At 40.6% G+C, this 27058-nt stretch overlaps 1 protein-coding gene across 1 annotated transcript in view; it reads left to right on the forward strand.

Annotated features, from left to right (window-relative positions):
• Positions 1-1797: 1797 nt before the first annotated feature.
• The window catches only part of MLXIPL (MLX interacting protein like), a 94185-nt gene continuing 68924 nt past the window's right edge, over positions 1798-27058 (forward strand). Inside the window, exons 1-2 of the mRNA XM_070735096.1 lie at positions 1798-2439; positions 26894-27000. Coding sequence (XP_070591197.1) covers positions 2144-2439; positions 26894-27000 — 403 coding nt within the window. The 5' untranslated portion in view covers positions 1798-2143. The remainder of the gene's footprint in view (positions 2440-26893; positions 27001-27058) is intronic.

The raw sequence follows: 27058 nt of genomic DNA on the forward strand, positions 1-27058 counted from the left end.
TGCCAGACCCGTCCTCAAATACAGCTCATCTGTTTGGAACCCATATCGCATCTCAGACATTAACACCCTTGAAAATGTCCAAAGATACTTCACCAGAAGAGCCCTTCACTCCTCCACTCGAAACAGAATACCCTATGAGACTAGACTTTCAATCCTGGGCCTAGAAAGTTTAGAACTAAGACGCCTTAAACAAGATCTAAGTATTGCCCACAAGATCATATGCTGCAACGTCCTGCCTGTCGGTGACTACTTCAGCTTTAACCACAACAACACAAGAGCACACAACAGATTTAAACTTAATATTAACCGCTCCAAACTTGACTGTAAAAAATATGACTTCAGTAACCGAGTTGTTGAAGCGTGGAACTCATTACCGGACTCCATAGTGTCATCCCCAAACCCCCAACACTTTACCCTTAGATTATCTACGGTTGACCTATCCAGATTCCTAAGAGGCCAGTAAGGGGCGAGTACAAGTGCACTAGAGTGCCTTCCGTCCCCTGTCCTATTGCTTTCCTATATCTCCTACACCTTTCATAAAATCAGGCACCACTCAGTTAACGACCATCTTACTTAGTGACACACTTTCAGATTCCCAATTGCAATTGTCAATCAAGGACTGCCTGCATTGAGACGGATCACTGTGGTTCCCATAACTATTCATCAATTGCTTAACCTGATTACAAACCCAGCAGTTTATAGTCACACTATACAGTGGTACCTCTATCTAAGAACGCCTCTACTTACAAACTTTTCTAGATACGAACCGGGTGTTCAAGGTTTTTTTGCCTCTTCTCAAGAACCATTTTCCACTTACAAACCCTCCACTCGCTGGTTTTTTTAAAAAAACACCTTAAAGTTTTGGATTTTTCTAATGGGTTTGCACGCATTGTTTGCTTTTACATTGATTCCTATGGGAAAAATTGCTTCTTCTTACGAATTTTTCTACTTAAGAACCTGGTCACGGAACGAATTAAATTTGTAAGTAGAGGTACCACTGTATGCTAATTTGGTTAGTGTTACTCTAGGTTAATTTTTTGCTGCTTGCCATATTGTACAACTCCAGCCCATTTGATTTGGGGTCTACCATATTGTGTGCAAACACAGAAAATAGGCTAAGCCAGCCGTCAAGTTAAGCGTGTTGTGCGAATATAGTCAAGATGACCCTGACCATGTGTCCGTCTACGATTATGCTCCACATGCCTCATGCGCGTATTCTGCACGCCATATGGCCTTCCCCCATCTTGGCAAAGGCTGGAAAGAACCCTGCTGCCTTTGTGTTGTTGCTGTTTTTCTAGGGTCCAGGAACATCGCTTTTTATGTTGATTCATACTGTGCTACACACAGGTTGCTATGATTTCACTTATTTTTGACTCCTAATCTGTGTTTGCTTGCTGGGAATGCTGGGGAGGGGGGGGGAGAGGATGCATTAGTACTGGGTAAACACAGCACACAACTCCCTTTTCCTGTACATGCTCCCAGCAGTTCTTCGCCAATGCAAACACAGTCTGTTTTGCCAGCTCATTGACAGCTCTGCTTGGTGGTGGGATTCTGCGCATATGTCTATGAATCAGTTCAGGGGTGTTTCTATCATCATCGACAATATGAGACAAGTGTAACTGCCAATCCAAATCAGATTAAACTGCTAACTGACTGTGGGGGAAAAAACATCTCCAGTCCTTTGGCCTTTAACAGCCATTCCACCTGCAGGAATCAGTAAGCGAATCTTCTTTTCATAGCAGAGAAGTCAACATTATGGCCTCCATAATGATAAAAGATTAGATTGCTCTTAAAGGCACAGGAACCAGAGCAAAAGTTAGCCACCTTATCTGGAGCTGTTTTGCGTGGCCGCTGGCTATCCGAATGCACCTTTGTACTGGCAAACAAAGTGTTAATTTCTCCCAGGCAACTCTTTGCGTCCACCCATTTTGGAGGCAGAACCACATTAGGTTGATCTCTAAAGGCTGCTATTGGAGCCAGAGCCCCAGTGAGCGCCAGGTGAGGTTCTGGCCAGGATGTTCTTACCTTAAGTGTTAATTGCACAGGACGTTTACATAGGTACGTGGGACTGGCTGCCACTGCAAGAAGATCCTCGTGTTGGCTTTGACAGCTGGGTTGGAAGGAGTTCTCCATTTCCTTCCCCATGGCTGTCATTCAGCCTGAACGATCTGGGCCTTATCTGGAACTGCAGATGGGCTCAAGGCCCGACTCGGATTTTGATTCAGACTCGGACAACCCAGCCTTCAACAGCACCAAACCTGGCTCTGGTTACCCCGTCTGCTCCCAAGTCATCCACAGTGGTCACTTCATGGTGTCATGTCCGCACAGCGACTTGGTGCCCCGTCGGCGCCATCACCAGGCAGTGCCAGAAGCCCCCGATCCTCCAAGCATTGATCCCACCCTCACCCGCCTGTTTGAGTGCATGAGTCTGGCTTACAGGTGAGTCTGGGAGAGCCTACAGCCATGGTCAATTCTTTTGACAGGTGGGTTTTGAGAGATGACAGGTCTTCAGTCTGGCCACGGAGTATCGTTTTCTCAGGAATCCGGGAAGTTCAGTTAAAGCACAGGGGCCTTTTGATCCAAGAGGGGAACAATCTCGGAAAGAAAATGCAAAGGATCTGATATAGGGGAGACAGGATTGGATTAGCTCCAGAATTGAGATTTTAGTAGTTGAGAGAGTCAGAGATGAACCTGGCATCTCATAGTGGAGGCCAGGTGAATTTCTTGGGGATTTCTTCTGTTTGCGGATATCTTCTGTTGTGGATTTCTTCTGTTAACCTACTCTTATTTTTTTCTTTCTTTCTTTCTTTCTTTCTTTCTTTCTTTCTTTCTTTCTTTCTTTCTTTCTTTCTTCTTTTCTTTCTTTCTTTCTTTCCTTCCTTCCTTCTCTTTCTTTCCTTCTTTCTTTTTCTTTCTTTCTTTTTCTTTCGTTCTTTCATTCTTTCTTTCTTTTTCTTCCTTCCTTCCTTCCTTCCTTTCTTCTCTTTTCTTTCTTTCCTTCTTTCTTTCTTTCTTTCTTTCCTTCCTTCCTTCCTTCTCTTTCTTTCATTCTTTTTCTTTCTTTCTTTCTTTCTTTTTCTTTCTTTCCATCCTTTCTTTTTCTTCCTTCCTTCCTTCCTTCCTTCTCTTCCTTTCTTCTCTTTCTTTCTTTCCTCTTTCTTTCTTTCCTTCCTTCTTTCTCTTTCTTTCTTTCTTTCCTTCCTTCTCTTTCTTTCCTTCTCTCTTTCTTTTTCTTTCTTTCCTTCCTTCCTTCTTTCTTTTTCTTCCTTCCTTCCTTCCTTTCTTCTCTTTCTTTCTTCTCTTTTTTCTTCTCTTTCTTTCTTTTCTCTTTCTTTCTTTCCTTCCTTCTTTCTTTTTCTTTTTTCTTTCTTTCTTTCCTTCCTTCTCTTTCTTTCTTTCTTTCTTTCCTTCCTTCTTTCTTTCTTTTTCTTTCCTTCTTTCTTTTTCTTTCTTTCTTTCCTTCCTTCCTTCTTTCTCTTTCTTTCTTTCTTCCTTTCTTTCTTTCTTTTTCTTTCTTTCTTTCTTTCTTTCTTTCTTGTTGAAATCATTTGCAAAAATGTAGATTTTAAATCTGTTAAGGGACAACGTTTAATGAACTTCAGGGAAAACCTGACTCCAATTATCACCGCTTCCCTCAGAATTTTAGTAATCTGTATGCCAATGAAGATCCTCCCAGATTGGAGAAGCATTGTTAACAGTCCTTGGAGCATCCAAAGCCCCTTATTTGCTCCAGAATCCAGATCAAAGCATTTTCTCCTGTGCTGGTCTGCCAGCTGCATCTGACCAACAAACAAGTTTGTTCAGCTATAATTTACTTTGGAACTCTATGCCACAGGATATTGTGATGTCTCATGTAAGAAGGGGAATTTTCCCTTGCTGTTTTTTAATTAACCCCCTTGCTAGTTTTACCCATTATATTAAGCCATTGAACAAACATAATAATCATCTGCACTGCATAGTTTACATTAAACATTTAAACATACTGTAGCAAACTCAAACATTAAAATCCACCTAAAATTGGTAAAATAAAAGGGGAAGTCTGTTATTGTCAATTTTGGGGATTTTTTAAAAAAACTTCTCTGCCTAGCCTCTATTCTTTGTTTCTTGGAAATCTCCTTCCATGTGACAACTGCTTATTTTCCATCCATGGGTATCATTGATCAAATATTACTGTTTATTAAAGAAGATAAAGTTGGCTGGGATACCGCAATAAACTAAGCTTTTATTTGGCTTGGGATTGATTACTTCTGTTGTGTGAACTGTTACAAAGTCTGGTTTGAGTGTGAAACATGTAGCTTTTCTTCTTAACCCTAGGGTAGAAGGAAAAAGATAAGAGTCTTGCTATTGATGGAAATTCATGGGGACCTGCTTCAGCCTTTTGCAAAATCCTCATAGCAAGAGTTTGTCCTTTTTCTTTTCCCCTAAGATTGAGAGGGACAGAGCTATGTACAGGAGAGGTCTTTTGATCAAAGGCCTCTTTTGATACATCTAACCCAAGTTCCAGCAATTTCCCAGAAAATGTTAATGTTTCTCTAATGTTTCTCTTAGTTTCTCTTTTACTAGTATCCTGTATATAAATATTATTATATCTTTGTATACCACCAATACATATTTGACAAAACAAACAAATAAAGAATAAAATAAAATAAATAAGTAAAATGTTTATGGGGAAATCATCCTGCTTCCTCAGAGGCATTTTAATGGAAGTCCAGATTTTGTAATTCATTTGAATCTCTCCAGTGTATCACAAGCCCTTTATCCAGGAAAGGATAACATTTTTAAAAAACATTGTTCTGTGATTGCTGGCTACCAGCAATTTGGAAGTTTGAGTCTTATTGGCTCAAGGTTGCCTCAGCCTTCCATCTTTCTGAGGTTGGTAAAATTAAGACCTAGATTGTTGGGGGTAATATGCCGACTCTTTGAAGTGCTTAGAAAGCCCTGCAAAGCCCTGTGAAGCGGTATATAAGTCTAAGTGCTATTGCTATTTACTACAAGTATTAAAAGCTGTTTGCTTGGCAGCTTCCCCAACCCCAAATATATAGGTACAGTCTTGTTGGAGCAGACCAGCAATTGGTTTCTCTGAAGCCAACCAAAGGCCTCTTTTAAAGCCAGCCAGATTAAAAATCGTCACTACATCTGTGGAAAATGAATTCATTAATTTTGTGGTGTGTGTTCTCTTTCATTTCCACAAATAAGGCATACAGTCATTTTCATTGGATTATTTCTGCGTCTAGTGTCTGAAATGAGTGAGGGAAAACTAATCCCCAAATATTTTATCTATGCCATAGATTAAAATGACCAGATTATAATTTAGGTAAAGCGAGGCACTGTTGCAGGGGGGAGGGGGACTTTTGTGTGTGTGTGTAAAAATACCTTTAGGACAGCTGCCGTGGGTGGGGGTGTTTGTTTGTTTGTTTGTTTGTTTGTTTGTTTGTTTGTTTGTTTGTTTGTTTGTTTATTTATTTATTTATTTATTTATTTATTTATTTATTTATTTATTTATTTATTTATTTATTTATTTATTTATTTATTTATTTATTTATTTATTTATTTATTTATTTATTTATTTATTTATTTATTTATTTATTTATTTATTTATTAGATTTGTAGGCCACTCCTCTCCGTAGATTCGGAGCAGGTGTGGTTCCTCCTAGCCCGAACGGTGGAGGGCCTCTTGATGAGGAGGGTGGCTGCTTCGGCAGCGTTTGCGGGGAGGCTCAGGGCCCCTGTCTTGTGGGCCTGGATGAGCAGGTGGTCAACCTATATCAGGGGTCCGTACAGTGCTTGGCTATGAGCAGGAAGGCTAAATTGTGCTCAGCACCGCGGCTTGTAAGTTCTTGCGGGACCAGCGCGATTTTGCTGCTGCACCTGTGAAGATAGCAAAATTGCACCCATGTTTCAGCGAGGTTTTACCTGCGGCCCCATGTGCAATTTTGCTACTTTCACAGGTGCAGTAGCAAAATCGCACTGGTCCCGCAAGAACTTATGAGCCGTGGCGGCGAGCACAATGTAGCCTTCCGGCTCATAGCCCACCACTGGGTCCGTACCTTCATTTGAGGAGGCAGGGGCGGGGAGGAAGAAAAATCCTCACCCACTCCACCAAATGGGGAAAGATTCGGCTAGATTTATTTATTTACCGACGAATGTAGGAGAGAGAAGTTGAAAACGTATCTGAGCGAAAGCCGGCGAGCGATGGCCAAAGCAACCCCGACCGGCCTCCTCTCAATCTCTTCCAGTCTATTCCCCTCGTTCTGTTTCATTCCTCCATTTAATTTTTGATGCGGTGCGGCGAAGCTTCCGTTGGCGTCGGGTGCTCCCAACCAATCAGAACCGTACATTATATTCTCCAAAGCTAAGGTGACCAGATGTCCCATTTTTAAAAAATTGGGACTTTTTAAAAACACCGCAGGAAAACTTGTTAAAAAGCGGGACTGTCCCGCCAAAAGCAGGACATCTGGTCACCTTACCATAGATTAATTTATAGCTTTCAATAAGGTTCTCCTGTCCAAATTTTTTCTAGATGATAGCAGGTAGTAGGAAGTGCCACCATATCCTTTTTCTCTTGGATGGAATTTGGGCCCTCTGCTAATTCTTTGTGCTTTTCCTCTCTATCTTGCCTTCTCATTTCAACTCATATATGTCAATCTCACCGTTGCAGTTAATAAACCATAGTTTAGCATATCATGTTGCCAACCATTTGTGGTTTGTTTTAGGCTCATTTGTGATCCTTATTCCTGTTTCTTTGAAAGAGACATTTTCATTTGCTTGCCTGGAAATGATGGCTTTGCATATTGCTGTTCAATCTGCAAAAATCTGCTTGTGTCTTTTGTTTGTTTGTTTGTTTGATGGAGGAGGTCAGAATAGTAGTATTTATTTTGCAGTACACACTTGTCATGGCAAGTTTGCGACAGCCTTAGTTGTGGGGTATTGCAGCAAAAACCTGCTTAGATGAGTCCATTTTCCCAGCTTCCCAAGGCTATTGACTTCTGGACATACTGTTCTCAAGCCTTGTTTACTTTGATGTGTGGGGCGGTCCCAGTTCAGGCAAATCCGGAGGTGGAAACTGTAAGGACACCCCCTCCCCACCCGACACACACCTATGATCTCACTGCTGCCTAAGCACAATTCTTTCTGCTTTATATAGACTGTGTTCTCTGCTACTCCCACCCCTTTAAAGAAATGTCAGGACAAGAATGAATATGGAGAACAATGACTCACTTTCCATTCATACTCTAGAACCTGGGATCAGCTGGTTAAACAGTTGGGATACATGTGGTTAAATCCTAGTGGTGGACAATTTTTCCTTTTTTTAAAAAAAAAAAATTCTCCGCAATTTCCATATACAGTGGTACCTCTATTTACGAACTTAATTCATTCTCTGACCAGGTTCTTAAGTAGAAAAGTTTGTAAGAAGAAGAATTTTCCCCATATTTGTAACAGCAAATAATGTATGTGATTGGGGAAACTACAGGGAGGGTAGAGGCCCTGTTTCCTCCCAGGAGATTCCTAGAGAGGCCCCACAGAGGCTTCTCCCCGCTTTTTCCGGCCCAGTTTCCTTCCAGGAGATTCCTAGAGAGGCCCCACAGAGGCTTCTCCCTGCCTTTTCTGGTTACAGTTTCAGAAGCTTGGGTTTGTAAGTGGAAAATGGTTCTTGAGAAGAGGCAAAAAAATCTTGAACACCCGGTTCTTATCTAGAAAAGTTTGTAATTAGAGGCATTTGTAGGTAGAGGTACCACTGTATCAATGCATATACCTTAAAATATATCAGTAACAAACATACATTTTTATCCAGTCATAGTTCAATATCAAGATTGGACTTAATCCCTGGATAGTTCAGTGGATTTGCAGCTGGCTGAAGCGTAGACATCAGAGAGTTATTGTTAATGACGAGTATTCAGAGCAGAGACAGGTTACAAGCGGTGTGCCACAAGGGTCTGTTCTGGGTCCTATTCTTTTTAATATGTTTGTGAGTGACATAGGGGAAGGTTTGGTAGGGAAGGTTTGCCTATTTGCCAATGACTCTAAAGTGTGCAATAGGGTTGATATTCCTGGAGGTGTCTGTAATATGGTTAATGATTTAGCTTTACTAGATAAATGGTCAGAGCAATGGAAACTGCAGTTTAATGTTTCCAAATGTAAAATAATGCACTTGGGGAAAAGGAATCCTCAATCTGAGTATTGTATTGGCAGTTCTGTGTTAGCAAAAACTTCAGAAGAGAATTTAGGGGTAGTGATTTCTGACAGTCTCAAAATGGGTGAGTAGGCATATAATAATGATGATGATGATGATGATAATAATGATGATGATGATGATAATAATAATAATAATAATAATAATAATAATAATAATATATTAGATTTGTATGCCGCCCCTCTCCGAAGACTCGGGGCGGTTCCCAACAACAATAAACATTGCAGTACAAATCCAATAATTAAAACTATATAAAACCCACTATCATTTAAAAACAGTCAATACTACCCAGTCATAACCACACATAAATCTTACTAGCCAAAAGGAGATACATCAATTACCCCATGCCTGGTGACATAGATAGGTCTTCAGAGTCTTGCAGACAAACAAACAAACAAACAAACCTTGTTTTTAAGAAGAGATTGGACAACCATTTGTCTGAAATGGGATTGGGTTTCCTTCCTGAGCAGAAGGTCAGACTAGAAGATCTCCAATTCTGTTATCCTATTCTATTCTAGTTGTTAAGTTAGTAACACGATTGTTGTGAATCTGGTTTCCCCATTGACTTTGCTTGTAAGAAGTTTGCAAAAGGTGTTCACATGAACTTGGGACTTATAACTATCATAAATATGAACCAGTTGCCAAGCCTCTCAGTTTTGATCACATGACCATGGAGAAGCTGCAATGGTCATAAGTGTGAAAAACAGTCATAAGTCGCATTTTTTCAATGGTGTTGTCACTTTGAACAGTGAGTAAATGAACTGTTATAAGTTGCTTAACCTTTCCCATTGCAGCTTCTTAGAATCATAAGAGTTGGGCTACAGTAATTGAATCATTCCTGTCCGGTGCAGGAAAAATCCATATGAAAGAATTGCTGATAAGCAGTGATAAGCATTCTTTATTTTATATCTTTCTGCCATTTTGGTTTCATTGACAAATGTTTCTTAATGTTGTTGGTTTTTTAGACTCAACCAGAATCTTACTTTCTGTGATTTAAATTCATCAACCATATCTTGCATTCTGGGGTACCATAGAAAAATCTTGGGTTTCTAATGTATGACGTTATTTCAAATATTAGAAAAGTTTCATTATATTCCCTCTCAGTTTTCATGATGTGGATCGTTTTTAGTTTTTTTCAAGCTCCCTTCATGGGATTTACGGTCTATTCTCCTAATTATCCCTGAATCTGTTTCAATGTGTTTAAATAGGTCTGTCCTGATGAGCATTGCTTGAATATAGAAACATAGAAACATAGAAGATTGACGGCAGAAAAAGAGCTCATGGTCCATCTAGTCTGCCCTTTATTATATCTTAGGATGGATATATGTTTATCCCAGGCATGTTTAAATTCAGTTACTGTGGGTAGAAACATAGAAACATAGAAGTCTGATGGCAGAAAAAGACCTCATGGTCCATCTAGTCTGCCCTTATACTATTTTCTGTATTTTATCTTAGGATGGATATATGTTATGATATATGATTCACCAACCACTTCTGCTGGAAATTTGTTCCAAGCATCTACTACTCTTTCAGTAAAATAATATTTTCTCATGTTGCTTCTGATCTTTCCCCCAAGTAACCTCACATTGTGCCCCCTTGTTCTTGTGTTCACTTTTCTATTAAAAACACTTCCCTCCTGAACCCTATTTAACCCTAACATATTGAAATGTTTCGATCACGTCCCCCCTTTCACTTCTGTCCTCCAGACTATACAGATTGAGTTCATGAAGTCTTTCCTGATAAGTTGTATGCTTAAGACCTTCTACCATATTTTAGTTGAATATACAGGTTGAAATAGGACAACCATTTGTCTGAAATGGCTTAAGTTTCCTGTTTGTCAGAGGGTTGGACTAGAAGACCTCCAAGGTCCCTTCCAATTCTGTTATTCTGGTATCTACTGTATGTGCCCACTTAAATTGTCATGCCATCAGCATTTAAGTAGTTTGCTAATCAAATGTGATGTGATGTTCTGTCAAATGCTTTTTTGAATCAAGATACCTTATACTATATTGTGCAAGATGTAGCTATAGCATTCTCAAAATTTACTAAGAAAATTGCCCAACAAAAATATGAGATAAGGTTATTTTGGCACGATTTGTTCTCAGAATGTTTGCAGGTCAGGTTCTTTTACAAAAGCACTCAAAAACAGTACATAAAGGTTCAGACAGACTATGGGTGAGTTCTTTCAAAGCCTCAGTATGAAATTCATCTGACTCTGGAGAACTGAACTAAATAAATATTTCCTGACTATATTTCTGTCTGCCTTGAAATTCAAATCCTGCTCCTTCATTGTGCTTTTAACAGATTTCTGGCAGAACACATCCTTTTTGTTTGCTTGGTTTTTGAAAGGAAATTATAATTGTATTCATTTATGAACTCCCACTTGTCTTGGGCTCCTTTTCCATTCCTTTAGATCTGTGGGACAATAAGCATCATATAAACCAGTGTTTCCCAACCTTGGCAACTTGGAGATATCTGGACTTCAACTCCCAGAATTCACCAGCCAGCATTCGCTGACTGGGGAATTCTGGGAGTTGGAGTCCAAATGTCTTCAGGTTGCCAAGGTTGGGAAGCAATGATATAAACCATTAATAAGGCATGGTTATTTTTATTCTATAATTGTAATCAGTCTCCCCTAATTATCCTGGTAAAGGATCATGGAGGAAACAAAGGTAGTCCCCAATTTACAACTGGCCCTTTAGGGGCCCTTAAAAATTACAGCAGACCTCCTTAAAGTTATTTATGACCTGGCTGCCCCACCCACCGCAGTCACATGATTACAGTTTGGACACTTGGCAGACAGCCCACATTTAATAATAATAATAATAATAATAATAATAATAATAATAATAATAATAATAAATAACAACAACAACAATAATAAAATAATAATAATCATAATAATAATAATAATTATTATTATTATTTATTAGATTTGTATGCCACCCCTCCATTGGTCACATGACTATAATTTATAATGATTTTTTCCAGTGGAAAAAAATCATTGTAAATTGCAATCATGTGACTGCGGGATGCAACCAATGGCATCAGCCATTTACCATCATTGTTAGCATCCAGTGGTCACATGACTGCGATTTACAATGAATTTTTTTTTCTTGGAAAGTGGCATGTACCTCTGGCAAAATAACACTAGCAATAGCATTTAGGCTTATATAGCACTTCCTAGTGCTTAAAGTCTCTCTAAGTGGTTTACAGAGTCAGCATATTGTCCCCAACAATCTTGTTCCTCATTTTATTGACCTCGGACGGATGGAAGGCTGAGTCAATCTTGATATGGTCAGGGTCAAACTGCTGCCTACGAGTAGAGTTAGCCTGTCATACTGTACTCTAACCATTGTACCACTGTGGTGCCGATCCCGTGGTGGTGCACAGTGGGTTTGCTTAGTGACCACAGCATTTGCCTAATGATTGCTGCAAAAGAGGTAATAAAATCAGACACCAGCTGCTTAAGGACTGGCATAACTTATAACTATAATTCCAGCCTTAATTATGGTTGTAAGTCAATGATTGGTCTTACATACATACATACATACATACATACATACATACATACATACATACATACATACCAGTGATGAGCTCCTATGGGTACGGTCAGGTACGCAGTACTGGTAGCAAAATTTGGAGCTCCACCCAAGAGCACCCAACTTGCACTGAAAGTTGTCGAAACAAAATGTATAAGCCATGCCCACAGTGTGGTAGTAAAAATTTTGGTAGCCCATCAGTGATACATACATATATTTATACATACATGCATGCATGGATTCATACATACATTATATCTATATCTACATCTAGAATAGAACAGAATAGAATAGAATAGAATAGAATTTTATTGGCCAAGTGTGATTGGACACACAAGGAATTTGTCTTGGTGCATATGCTCTCAGCGTACATAAAATAAAATATACATTTGTCAAGAATCATGTGGTACAACACTTAATGATTGTCATAGGGGTCAAATAAGCAATGAAGAAGCAATATTAATAAAAATCTTAGGATATAAGCAACAAGTTACAGTCATACAGTCAACATGGGAGGAAATGGGTGATAGGAATGATGAGAAAAACTAGCAGAACAGAAGTGCAGATTTAGTAGAAAGTCTGACAGTGTTGAGGGAATTATTTGTTTAGTAGAGTGATGGCGTTCGGGAAAAAACTGTTCTTGTGTCTAGTTGTCTTGGTGTGCAGTGCTCTGTAGTGACGTTTTGAGGGTAGGAGTTGAAACAATTTGTGTCCAGGATGTGAGGGGTCAGTAAATATTTTCCCTGCCCTCTTTTTGACTCGTGCAGTATACAGGGCCTCAATGGAAGGCAGGTTGGCAGCAATTGTTTTTTCTGCAGTTCTGATTATCCTCTGGTCTGTGTCAGTCCTGTTGGGTTGCAGCACCAAACCTACATATCTCTCTCTCTCTCTCTCTCTCTCTCTCTCTCTCTCTCTCTCTCTCTATCTATCTATCTATCTATCTATCTATCTATCTATCTATCTATCTATCTATCTATCAACCTATCTATCAACCTATCTATCAACCTATCTATCTATCTATCTATCTATCTATCTATCTATCTATCTATCTATCTATCTATCTAATCTCTTTCTCTCTAGGTGCGTATGTGTGTGTGTGTATACACATATATGCCTGAATTCTGAGTGATGGGTATATTGTAATCCCTCGTTACTTCGCAGTCCATCTTTTGCAGATTCGCTACTTCACGGGTTTTCAAAGAGGGCTTAAATCCATTGCAAATTTTAAATCCATTAAAAATTCATAAAATTCTTCTACAGTACTACTGTACTCTATTAAAGAAACTGGTACAATATCACATGTAATTCCAGCTGAGAAACATTATAGAATGACTGTTTAATGCAATGGGTGGGTTTCCAAATACAGTGATCCCCCGAGTTTCGCGATCTCGATCTTTGCGAAACGCTATATCGCGATTTTTTTCACCCGATGACATCACTCCCTTCCTTTCTCATCTTTCTTTCTCTCTCTTTCTCTCTCTTGCTTCTTCCTCTCTCACACTCTCTTCCTCCCTCTCTCATCTCTTTCTTTCCTTCTCTCTCTTTCTCTATCTCTCCCCCTCTTGCTCTCGAGCGGCGGGCGGCACCCAGGGAAGGTTCCTTCGGCCGCCCACCAGCTGATCTGCTCGGCAGCGCAGTAGCAGCGAGGAGCCGAAGATGGGGTTTCCCCTTTGCATGGGCAACGGGGAAACCCCATCTTCGGCTCCTCGCTGCTACTGCGCTGCCGAGCAGATCAGCTGCGGCGGGCGGACAAGCGGCGGAAAAGCGGCGGCCGGACAAGCGGACAAGCGGCGGACAAGCGGCGGACAAGCGGCGGCCGGACAAGCGGACAAGCGGCGGAAAAGCGGCGGCCGGAAAAGCGGCGGAAAAGCGGCGGCTGGACAAGCGGACAAGCGGCGGAAAAGCGGCGGCCAGACAAGCGGAAAAGCGGCGGACAAGCGGGCAGGCAGGCGGCTCCTCAGCTGCTGGGTCTTCCCAGGTGCGGAAGTAAAAACACCATCTGCGCATGCGTGGCCATGGAAAAAGGGGCGCGCATGTGCAGATGGTGTTTTTACTTCCGCACCACTACATCCCGAAAAATCGATTATCGCGAGGGGTCTTGGAACGGAACCCTCGCGATAATAGAGGGATCACTGTACTCGTTAAATCCATTAAAAAAATATATTTCCTCTACTTCACGGAAATTCGTTTTTCACGGGTGGTCTTGGAACGCATCCCCTGCGAAAAACGAGGGATCACTGTACTTCCATTCATGTCAGTGGGGTGGATGTGTGTGAGAATTTCATTCTGGACCAAACGGTCTCACCTCATGAGAAGTGCTCTTTATTTTTTGAGTCTTAGACCGAGATCTTGCATAAGCAGGAGTAAGATGGGTTTCTGTACAATTTTGACTAGAGGACAGGGAAGTCTTAATTCAAGGGGGGAAAAAGAAGCTGATGTGAGCCTAGAAGAAGATCACTCTCGGTAGCTGTCATTCGTGAGTCATCTTTGGCCAGCAGCCCTGTATGTAGACAGCCTGTCATTTGGGAATGTTTTCATCTTGATTTGTACAATCTAACATTTAGATATTAGTGGTCTTATCCAAGGGATTCTCTGGAGAAGAACAGAACAAAGTTCATTGTGAGGAGCCTCGTGCTCCAAGAAGATTGCTTCTCTTTCCTTTCCTGTAACTGGAGTTGCAGTTCTTGGCCGCCTCTCCATTCTCCCAAAGGACTGGCTAACTTTGACAATAAGAAATTCACCCAGAGTAAGATTTCATACTGATTTCCGAACATGTGGTAACTGCTTTTCTCTTATTTATAGAATAATCAAAGCAATACACTTGATCATTGATGGCGAACCTATGGCATGGGTGCCACAGCTGGCATGCAGAGCCATATCTGCCGGCACGCAAGCTGTTGCCCTAGCTCAGCTCCAGGGTGCATATACATGCTGGCCAGCTGATTTTCAGCTTGTGCCAAGGCTCTAGGAGGGTATTTTCACCCTCCCCAGGCTCTAAAAAAGCCTCTGGAGCCTGGGGAGGACAAAAAATAAGCCTACATTGCCCACTGGAAGTTGGGAAATGGGAGAGCGGGAGGGGGGGATCATGCCCAAATTTTGCTGCCGCAAGGACATCCGCGTGAGATTTTGGCTGCTGCACATGCACAGCAACCAACTCTTGCTGCGGCGCCTAGAGTGGCAGCTGGGGCCAACAACAACAGCGGCCTGCCCAAGCTTTGGCTGTGTGGCCTGTTCTCTGCTCTCCTGCAGCGGAGGCATCTCTCAGCACATGCGGGAGAGCACAGAGCTCGGGGCCACCCTGTCTGGTCCCTGCGCCATGGTCCATCAACCTGCAGGAGATCGAGAGCAAGGGCCGCGGCGTGGTGGAGGGGTGAGCAGACAGAGGTGCCGCTCACGGCAGTGCCAGAGGGCAGCGTGGCAGGGGCAGTGTGGCAGGGTTTTGCGGTGCGGTGGAGGGTCGTGGTGTGGTGGAGGGGAGAGCCGATGGAACAGCCACTCGTGGCAGAGCGGGACGGCCCCTTTTGGTGGCACCAGGGGCGGCGGGGGCTCGCGGTGCGGTGGAGGGGTGAGCCAACGGAGCAGCCACTCACCACAGAGCGGGAAGGCCGCTTGTGGCGCCAGGAGCAGCAGGGGCTTGCAGTGTGGTAGAGGGTTGTGTTGCAGTGGAGGGGCGAGCTGATGGAGCAGCCATTCACCGCAGAGCAGGCAGGCTCTGCTTGTGGTGGCACCGGGGGTACTCGGCACAGCGGGGGCTTGTGGCACAGTGGAGGGGCAACCTCCTCCATAAAATAAAATAAAATAAAATAAAATAAAATAAAATAAAATAAAATAAAATAAAATAAAATAAAATAAAATAAAATAAAATAAAATAAAATAAAATAAAATAAAATAAAATAAAATACAATACAATACAATAAAATAAAATAAAATAAAATAAAATAAAATAAAATAAAATAAAATAAAATAAAATAAAATAAAATAAAATAAAATAAAATATAAAAAAAATAAAATAAAAATAAAAAAATAAAATAAAATAAAATAAAATAAAATAAAATAAAAAATAAAAATAAAATAAAATAAAATAAAATAAAATAAAATAAAATAAAATAAAATAAAATAAAATAAAATAAATAAAACAAATAAAACAAAACATACATGCATGCATACATACTTTGGTTGGTTTAATAGTATGATTTAGCATGGTGAACAAATCAAGCCATTGTAGTTTGTAAAAACAAGGTTTATGGGTTTGCAAGTTGTGTGAAGCCTGTCAATTGTGTGGGAATTGTATTCAATCCATATGTAAACATCCCATGGCTTAGCATGATTTCCAAACATAGTAAGTAAGAGAGTATCATCTCTCTTTCTAAAACAACCAAAGGAAAGAATACGAATGGAATACAGTAAACCTATTTTACTAAGGAGCATAATAGATAATAGGTCATGTGAATTATCGGCCAATCTGTGGACTCCTTTGGCTCCTAGGCAGCAGGAGAGCTTTGGTCCGTGGGGTGGCTGGCAAGAGGCGCCTTTGCCCGATTCACCTACTTGGCTCTAGCAGGGAGTGTTTGTTCTGATTCAGGGCAAAGAGTCCAAATTCCCCAACACAGTGGCAGCTCAGAAAGGAAACTTGGCTCATTATTTCAGAGGCCTTGACTTAGCCAGGTCTTTGCACACTTTCAGAAGAGCATGAGAGAAGAGCACAGGGACCACTTTTGGGCAACTATCCCACCTGGAAAATAATAATAATAATAATAATAATAATAATAATTATTATTATTATTATTATTATTATTATTATTATTATTTATTAGATTTGTATGCTGCCCCTCTCCGAAGACTCAGGGCGGCTCACAACAATAGTAAAACAATATTACAATGAAACAATGAAACAAATCTAATATTAAAAATATATAAACTGGAGATCAGAATTGCCCCCCCCCTCCTCACCTTTCGTAAGCTCCTTAAAACCCACCTCTGTCATCAGGCATGGGGGAACTGAGATATCCTTTCCCCCTAGGCCTATACAATTTATACATGGTATGTTTGTGTGTGTGCTTGTTTGGTTTTTAATAAGGGTTTTTTAGTTATTTTAAATATTAGATTTGTTATATGCTGTTTTTATTATTGTTGTTAGCCGCCCTGAGTCTACGGAGAGGGGCAGCATACAAATCTATTAAATAAATAAATAAACAAACAAACAAACAAACAAACAAACAAACAAACAAACAAATCCCATCATTTAAAACCATGCAACACACACATACCAAACATGAAATATAAAAGCCTGGGGGAGGTGTCTCAGTTCCCCCATGCCGGGCGATACAGGTGGGTCTTAAGTAATTTGCGAAAGACAAGGAGGGTGGGGGCAGTTCTAATCTCTGCAGGGAGTTGATTCCAGAGGGCCGGGGCCGCCACAGAGAAGGCTCTTCCCCTGGGGCCCGCCAAACAACATTGTTTAGTCGACATGATCCGGAGAAGGCCAACTCTGTGGGACCTTATCGGCTGCTGGGATTCGTGCAGTAGAAGGCGGTTCCGGAGGTATTCTGGTCCGATGCCATGTAGGGCTTTAAAGGTCATTACCAACACCAAATATCTGAGTTTGAACCTTTTCCTACTAGGTAGGGACACTCAACAGGCACTTTGTGTTGACACTTTGGATAGGCCTATTCGAGGTCAGTGATGGCGAACCTGTTTTTACTAGGGTGCCAAAAGGCTGCACGAACGTGCACCCACATCCATAATGCAGTGCCCATGCTCCCTGCACATGTGTGCACAACCCCCCACCATGCTGCCCCTCCATGCATGAATGCGGAGCTTACTGAAGCTGTTAGATCAAAGCCTCGTTTTTTTTGTCCTCCCCAGGCTTCAGGAAAGAAGTAATAATTTCACGCCTCCCAAGTCCCAACTCTCTGCTGGGACAATTGTTTGCAATATTCAGCACATTTTCGTTGAAAAACCTCAAGCGGCTTATCAGCGTGATTGGGGTGTAATGTGTTTAAGTGATGCCTTAATTTATTTGGCTTCATGCTGTCCGATGCAGTAAACATACCGTTCTTTCCTCGTCTCCCATCGTAATCACAGTGAAGCCAAGCGCTACATACGCTTCATCATATTTCCTCCTCTTAGCTTTCAGGAGACTTACATTTGTCTCATTATCTCCGTCTCTCTCCACCTTTCTTTGCATCCCTGTTAAATACTTTTCCATGGTGTCTCTTAAGGGTTTGTTATCTGCACTTCATATCTCTTGCTCTGTGCTGTGTACTAGTATTCGGTGCAATTGTTCAGTGCGGCAAAAAAGCATGTTCTCCAGGATCATTCATCCTCCCGGCATTGATCTGTGCCCCCTCCAGCGGGCCCACCCCACTATTTGAGAAACACTGTCTTAAAGTAAGAAATGTTGTCTTCAGGTCTTGTTGAAGATCTTAAATCTTAACATAAGAAATATTGTGGCATATAATCCCAGCGACCGATAAGATCCCACAGAGTTGGCCTTCTCCGGGTCCCGTCGACTAAACAATGTCGTTTGGTGGGCCTCAGGGGAAGAGCCTTTTCTGTGGTGGCCCCGGCCCTCTGGAACCAACTCCCCCCGGAGATTAGAACTGCCCCCACCCTTCCTGTCTTTCGTAAACTACTTAAGACTCACTTATACCGCCAGGCATGGGGGAGTTGAGACACCTTTCCCCCAGGCTTTTTTATAGTTTGTTTTATGTTTGGTATGAATGTGTTGTTTGGTTTTTTAAATAATGATAGGGTTTTATATGTTTTTAATATTAGATTTGTTCCACTGCTATATTGTTTTATTGCTGTTGTGAGCCGCCCCAAGTCTTCGGAGAGGGGCGGCATACAAATCTAATAAATAAATGAATGAATGAATGAACAAACAAACAAACAAACAAACAAACAAATAAATATAGTTCAGCTCCTACAGCAGTGTGATGAAGGAATAACAAAGTCGATCCTTTATCCAATGGGCAGCTGGATACTACAGCAGCTGCAATTTCCAAGAAGTCTTCAAATACAGTCCCAGCTAAAGAAATTACAATAATCCAGGTTTTAGATCTTCCGGTTTTTCTTTGAGTTATATCCACAGTTGAGGATTGCTCTTGCCCATCACACAAGATGGATAGCTGTATTCACACTTCACATTGACCTAGTTACTGAAATAACTCATTTTCTGGATTTGCGCAATACATTGAGGCATAAATTAACCAAAACAGCAAAAAAAAAAAGACAAGATTAACACTTGACTTAGAAATTATACGAAAGCAGCTCCTGGATGTATAACTGACTTACTTAAGTGTATTATGCAAATATGATCTGTGTGAACATGATCCCACTCCACGTTAAATATGCAAACTTAGTTTCTAGCCCTGGGGTTTTCATACAGTTTTATAAAAATTTTAAATTGCCCGCAGCCTCATTTCAGCCAAAATAAAGTTGATTGATCTATCTATCTATCTATCTATCTATCTATCTATCTATCTATCTATCTATCTATCTATCTATCTATCTATCTATTTGATTTTTATGCCGCCCTTCTCCTTAGACTCAGGGTGGCTTACAACATGTTAGCAATAGCACTTTTTAAACAGAGCTAGGCTATTGCCCCCACAATCCAGATCCTCATTTTACCCACCTCAGAAGGATGGAAGGCTGAGTCAACCTTGAGCCGGTGATGAGATTTGAACAGCTGACCTTCAGATCTACAAGTCAGCTTCAGTGGCCTGCAGTACAGCACTCTACCTGCTGCACCACCCCAGCTCATTTTGTGGGATATATCAGAAAAACCATCCTAATAGAGGTCTTCAACAATGTGGTATTGTACCTCAGAAGTCTTTTTCACTGTAAGTGTTAGACGGAGGCTGGCTGGCCACCTGTTGGATGTTTAACATCTACATGAAACTGCTGGGTGAGGTCATCCGAGGGCACGGGGTGAGTTACCATCAGTATGCTGATGATACTTAGTTATACATCTCCACCCCGTGTCCACTCAGTGAAGCAGTGGAAGTGATGTGCTGGTGTCTGGAGGCTGTTAGGATCTGGATGGGTGTTAATAGGCTCAGACTCAACCTCAACAAGGTGGAGTGGCTGTGGGTTCTGTCTCCCAAGGACACGTCCATCTGTCCGTCTATTACTCTGTGCGTGAGGACTTTTGACCCCTTCAGAGAGGGTCCAAAACTTGGGCATCCTCCTCGATCCACAGCTGATTCTGGACCATCATCCAGATTCACCTGGTGCACCAGTTCTGGCCCTATGTGGACAGGAAATCTCTACCCACAGATGCTCGTGCCCTTATCACCTTGAGATTTGACTACTGCAATGCTCTCTACATGGGGCTACCTTTGAAACATCAAATCATGCAAAATGCAACCCCGCGAGCGGTCATCGGCCTTCCTAGACATGCCCATGTTTCTCCAACACCCCACGAACGGCTTTGGTTGCCGATTGGTTTCTGGACACAATTCAAAGTGTTGATAATGACCTATAAAGCCCTACAGGGCATCGGGCCAGATTACTTGCGGGAACGCCTTCTGCCATATGAATCCCAGTGACCGGTTAGATCCCACAGAGTTGTTCTCTGCAGGCATTTTATGGAGAACCATACTAGCCAGCTGGTGATTCTGCAATCCTTCCTCGGTTCGATGTAGAATAGAATAGAATAGAATAGAATAGAATTCTTTATTGGCCAAGTGTGATTGGACACACAAGGAATTTGTCTTGGTGCATATGCTCTCAGCGTACATAAAATAAAATATACATTTGTCAAGAATTATGTGGTACAACACTTAATGATTGTCATAGGGGTCAAATAAGCAATGAAGAAGCAATATTAATAAAAATCTTAGGATATAAGCAACAAGTTACAGTCATACAGTCCTAAGTGGAAGGAAAGGGGTGATAGGAATGATGAGAAAAACTAGTAGAATAGAAGTGCAGATTTAGTAAAAAGTCTGACAATGTTGAGGGAATTATTTGTTTAGTAGAGTGATGGCGTTCGGAAAAAAACTGTTCTTGTGCCTAGTTGTCTTGGTGTGCAGTGCTCTGTAGCGACGTTTTGAGGGTAGGAGTTGAAACTATTTGTGTCCAGGATGTGAGGGGTCAGTAAATATTTTCCCCTGTACATAGGAGACTAAGAAGTGATGACAAAATCGACAACATTTTCATCTTTCTGCTGCCATTGTGGTCCCTTGGCAGCTATCTAAGGTGTGGGGGGTGGGTGTTGAGAGAGGGGGAGCTGATGTAATCATGGCTGCTGTCAGACAAAGCCTGGAGAATGGAAACATTTGACAAAAAAATAAATTAAAAATGATATTGCTCTTCCTTCTGTTCACTCCCACTGCTGTGGGTTGATAGAGGGGCATCTTGTTTTTCTAAGTGGCTGAGTTCACACCCTAAATGGAGGAAGATTAAAGTTCAGTTGGATAGTTTCTGGTTGGGTAGCACCTGGCTGATATTGCCCAAGCGTGTCTGAGAGCACAGAGAAGATTGTGAAAGGTAGGCTGGAAAATTGGAAAATATTCCCGGAAGAAAATATTTTTATTAAATTTTTATTACAACAAACAAACAAATCTTAAAGAAAAAGTGCCCAACACCAATAAACCCCACCACCATTTAGGGGGTTAAATTATTTACAATAAATTTCAATTTCTTCCTTGGCTCCGGTTTACATTTCTTTGCATACAAAAAGTGATTGGAATTTATTTTTCACATTGTCATCATAAATTCTACTTAAGATATAATTTTTCACCTTATTCCATCGTGCCATCAGCTTCTCCAATTTATTTTCGTCAAAGTTATTTAATCTTATTTCCATAATTTTGAAGTGGATGTGGTCCACCATGTACCAGTACCAATTCTGGATTGTCCATTTATTATTATCCTTCCACCCTAGTACCACTACTGCTTGAGCGCTTTCCAAAGCTGCTGTTTTGATTTCTTTAAATTCTCGTAATTCCCCATGTTTAACTAGTGTTGCTAATTCTTTCGTGATTATCCAATTAATGTTTAGCATATTGTTAATTTCATTCTGTACTTCCTTCCAAAATTTTTGCCCGGAAGAAGACAGTTGAAAACTGCCTGATTGTATCCATGTGGTCTCTACAAGTCAAGCTTCATCGGGGGCAATTTTGCCTTTTAAGCCCTGATTCAGCATGTTGTAGAGATCTCAGCATCTTCTGTGATCTGTGACCTAGAATGTGAAGGATGTGTGTCTTTGTTATATTTTTATAATTTTCCTATGTATGGTGTAGACCAGGGGTCTCAAACCAGGGCCACTTTAAGACTTTTGGACTTCAACTCCCAGAATTCCTCAGCCAGCAAAGCTCAACACCTCACCTTGTTGTGGTTAGCTCTGGCCCTGCTCCTGCCCCAAGAACTGTGGATGTGGGGGAGACATCCACATGCTGCAGGCCTGTTTTGCCCCCTGGTGGAATCTGATGATGAAGGCTCCTCTGACCAAGAAGACATGAGTGACAGAGAGGAGGAGAGTGTGGCAGACAGCTCAGAAGGAGATCAATGATCTCTCTCCTCCTTGGATTCGGAACAAGAGTTAATGATACAGCCACGCATGAGGAGAGCGATGCATAGGCAACAACAACTGAGAGATTATTATCAAAGAAAATGAGGCCACCTGTGGTTGGGTGGGGCTGTGGTAATTAGTGAGGCTGCTATAAATAGCAGCCTGTGGGTTTGGCCATTGTGGAGGATTATCTGATCATTGTGTTTCGTGACTGCTTTGCTGACTTTGACTTTTTGTGTGCTGATTTTCCCCCGCTTTGAAACTAAACCAGAGCAAAGTGTGTTTCACTTTGTGAAAGAAGGACTGTGAATTGCCTCACAGCTGCAAGCTAAGTATCACAGAACTGATAAGGGACTTGTACAAATTACCAGTTTGTTTGGAGACAAGTGCTCTTTGCAATACAAAAAGAGGGCTTAGTTTAAGTGAATTTTCATTATAAAGAACATTGTTTTGAATTTTCAAACGTGTGTGTGTCTGAAATTTGTACCTGTGAATTTTTGGGAGGAGTCTACCAGAGAGCCCAACAGAACACACCTCAGCAAAGCGGGCTGAGGAATTCTGGGGGTTGAAGTCCACAAGCCTTAAAGTAGCCCCGGTTTGAGACCTCTGGTGTCCACTGAAGATGGCATTTAATTTCATTGTATGAGATGCAGTGATAATAAACTGAACTAAATCACATTTTTTTAAAAAACAGTGCATGTGGTCTAAAGAAGCACTATCGAAACAAGAGTAAAACCATATTGTAACAATTATTCCCTCACGATATCCAGGTTTCCAGGAACAGTCAGCCTGTTGTTTATTCAGTGTGCAAAGCAGAGCACATTTTCGCTAATCTATGTGCAGAGGCCCATGTATAAAGCCGGCCTTCATCATCTCCTGGACAGGAAAGCAAGCAAACACCAGCTGGGATGGAAAACCCTGTAAAATAGCAGCCAAATGTGTAATGGGGAAAATTCATAATGGAGGCCTGTGCTGTATTAGAAAACAGGAATTCAGAGTGGAATAGAATAGGATAGGATAGAATAGAATAGAATAAGAATAGGATAGGATAGGATAGGATAGGATAGAATTAGAATAGGATAGGATAGAATTAGAATAAGAATAGGATAGGATAGGATAGAATTAGGATAGAATAGAATAGAATAAGAATAGGATAGAATAGAATAGAATAAGAATAGGATAGAATAGAATAGAATAGAATAATAGGATAGGATAGAATTAGAATCAGAATAGGATAGAATAGGATAGAATAGAAACATAGAAACATAGACTATTCTTATTCTTATTCTTATTCTATTCTATTCTATCCTATTCTTATTCTATTCTATCCTATCCTATTATTCTAAATAGGATAGGATAGAATAGAATAGAATAAGAATAGGATAGAATAGAATAGAATAAGAATAAGAATAGGATAGGATAGAATTAGAATAGAATAAGAATAGGATAGAATAGAATAGAAAAGAATAAGAATAGGATAGGATATAATTAGAATAGGATAGGATAGAATTAGAATAGGATAGGATAGAATAGAATAAGAATAGGATAGGATAGGATATAATTAAAATAGAATAGGATAGGATAGAATTAGAATAGAATAGAAGAACAGAATAGAATAGAATAGAATTTTATTGGCCAAGAGTGATTGGACACACAAGGAATCTGTCTTGGTGCATAGGGTCTCAGCGTACATTAAAAAAAAAGATACATTGGTCAAGAATCATGTGGTACAACACTTAATGATTGTCATAGGGGTCAAATAAGCAATGAAGAAACAATATTAATAAAAATCTTAGGATACAAGCAACAAGTTACAGTCATAAAGTTCTAAGTGGGAGGAAGAGGATGATAGGAATGATGAGAAAAACTAGTAGAAAAAGAAGTGCAGATTTAGTAAAAAGTCTGACAGTGTTGAGGGAATTATTTGTTTAGCAGAGTGATGGTGTTTGGGAAAAAACTGTTCTTGTGCCTAATTGTCCTGGTGTTCAGTGCTCTGTAGCAACATTTTGAGGGTAGGAGTTGAAACAGTTTGTGTAATCTTCTCTTAATTTGTTGCCCTCTAAGTGACATTAGACTACACATCCTATCATCTTTAGTTATCATAGGTTGATATAGTAGATAGAATAGAGTATGCACCCAGTTACTTCATTACCCCATAGTTTTATGCACACTGCCATCTTTTATACATAATTTCCTATGATTTTCAGCTCTCTGAGCATGCACAGAAGCAAAATTGTGCTGGGGGTGAGTGCGCGCATACACAAAACATTGCAATGTGCACACAGTGCACCGGTAGGAAAAGGTAAAGCACCTGCCCCTGATCCATACATATACCATAACATCAAAACATTACATACTTATACATTTAATCAAAATATCCTAAATTTGTACTTTTTATACTTTCATTTCCCATCTGTTTTCCTTCTATATTTCATATTACTCCCCTCTCTCTATCGCCCTCTTGATTTAAGGACTTGAGTTTGCAGTGCTTTACATTAAGTTAGTATCTATTGTGTGCTCGGTGTATTGTTGTGGTTGAAGCTGAAGTAGTCATTGACATGTAGGACATTGTGGCAGATGATTTTATGAACTACATTTAGATCGGTTCGAAGGCTTGAAGGTTCAAAGTTTGTAAATGGATTATTTATTTACTTATTTAGTTACTGATTTATTTATTTACTTATTTATTTACTTACTTACTTATTTATTTGTTTACTTCTAGATCTACCTACCTACTTACCTACCTACTTACCTACCTACTTACCTACCTACCTACCTACCTACCTATCTATCTATCTATCTATCTATCTATCTATCAATCTATCTATCAAAATTGTATACCACCCACCCCGAAAACCAGACTGGCGATACCCCCCTTTCTTCAGAACTTTGCACGTAAGATCTGCGATCCTCGAGAGGCTGAACGAATGCCCAAAGAGTGGCGATGTTAGCGGAGCTCGGCTCCACACCGACCACCCAGCACCACAGTTGGCTCCGCCCCCCTCTGCCCTTTTTTTTGTCCTATTTGTTTGTTTGTTTTCCCATTTCTGTTTATTTTGTTCTATTCTGTTTTGTCTTTTGTCTATGGTTAAATGCATATTGCCTTAAATTTGATACACAATTTTTGTTTCTATATTGCTGTCTGTACCTCAATGTATTTACTGTATATATCCTTGTAAATAAAACTTTATAAAAAATTTAAAAAAAATTGTATGCCACCCATTTTGCCAAAAGTGAACCTTTACAAACAAATGCACTGGACAGAAAGCCCTTTTATGAATCAGAGATCCACTAATTCAATATCTGCCTTTCAATTAAATGCCTGTAGGATGCACACATGATAATGCCGTTCTTTTACTGTTTGTCTTCAGTATCCACAGTTGAAAGATAGGCTGTTTCAGGGAAGTCCTCATTTGGTGTCCAAAACTGATGCTCAACAGTACACTTCAAATCATTACAGATTACAGATTAACAGAATTGGAAGGGACCTTGCAGGTCACCTAGTCCAACCCCCTGCCCAAGCAGGGTTCAATCATAAATTGTCAAGAATATATATCAGCATTTGAAATGAATATTGGATATGTAAATGCAAAGAAGGGACTTTTTATCAATTATGGTGGACATATAGTAAAGCAAAGAAATATTGGAGTAGGATACATATCTTAATATAGAAAAGGCGGGGAGAAGCCTCCGTGGGGCCTCTCTAGGAATCTCCTGGGAGGAAACAGGGCTGGAAAAAGCAGGGAGAAGCCTCTGCTGGGCCTCTCTGGGAATCTCCCGGGAGGAAACAGGGCCTCCACCCTCCCTGTGGTTTCCCCAATCGCACACACTGTGTGCTTTTACATTGATTCCTATGGGAAAAATTGCTTCTTCTTACAAACTTTTCTACTTAAGAACCTGGTCACAGAATGAATTAAGTTTGTAAGCAGAGGTACCACTGTACCTGGTAGGCAGATTATTTTTTTTCCTATTCCCCCTCACAAACTAAGGTATATCTTATACTCTGAAAAATACGGTAGTTGTTCTAACAAATGATTACTCATCAATAGAACTATGATTCCATCAGCCCTGGCTTGTTAAAATGATAATGGATCAAACAAAGACATAGAAACATAGAAACATAGAAGACTGATGGCAGAAAAAGACCTCATGATCCATCTAGTCTGCCCTTATACTATTTTCTGTATTTTATCTTAGGATGGATATATGTTTATCCCAGGCATGTTTAAATTCAGTCACTGTGGATTTACCAACCACGTCTGCTGGAAGTTTGTTCCAAGCATCTACCGTACTACTCTTTCAGTAAAATAATATTTTCTCATGTTGCTTTTGATCTTTCCCCCAACTAACTTCAGATTGTGTCCCCTTGTTCTTGTGTTCACTTTCCTATTAAAACACTTCCCTCCTGGACCTTATTTAACCCTTTAACATATTTAAATGTTTTGATCATGTCCCCCCTTTCCCTTCTGTCCTCCAGACTATACAGATTGAGTTCATTAAGTCTTTCCTGATACGTTTTATGCTTAAGACCTTCTACCTTACAGGCATGGTTAATGAAAATGAACTGGGGTCTGTCTGTTTCCCCATTTGTATCCTCCCCTCTTTAAATCCATGTCTTCTTCCTTGACATTTCAGTGGAAAGCTGGTATCCCCCAAGTGGAAGAATTTCAAAGGATTGCAATTACTTTGTCGGGACAAGATCCGCCTCAACAATGCCATTTGGAGAGCTTGGTACATCCAGTGTGAGTTTGGGAGACTGGCGAGGGAGACGGGGAGAGAGATGGAGGGGGGGCAGGTCAG

This window comes from Erythrolamprus reginae, chromosome 1 (assembly GCF_031021105.1).
Source record: "Erythrolamprus reginae isolate rEryReg1 chromosome 1, rEryReg1.hap1, whole genome shotgun sequence".
Classification (NCBI taxonomy): Eukaryota; Metazoa; Chordata; class Lepidosauria; order Squamata; family Dipsadidae; genus Erythrolamprus; species Erythrolamprus reginae.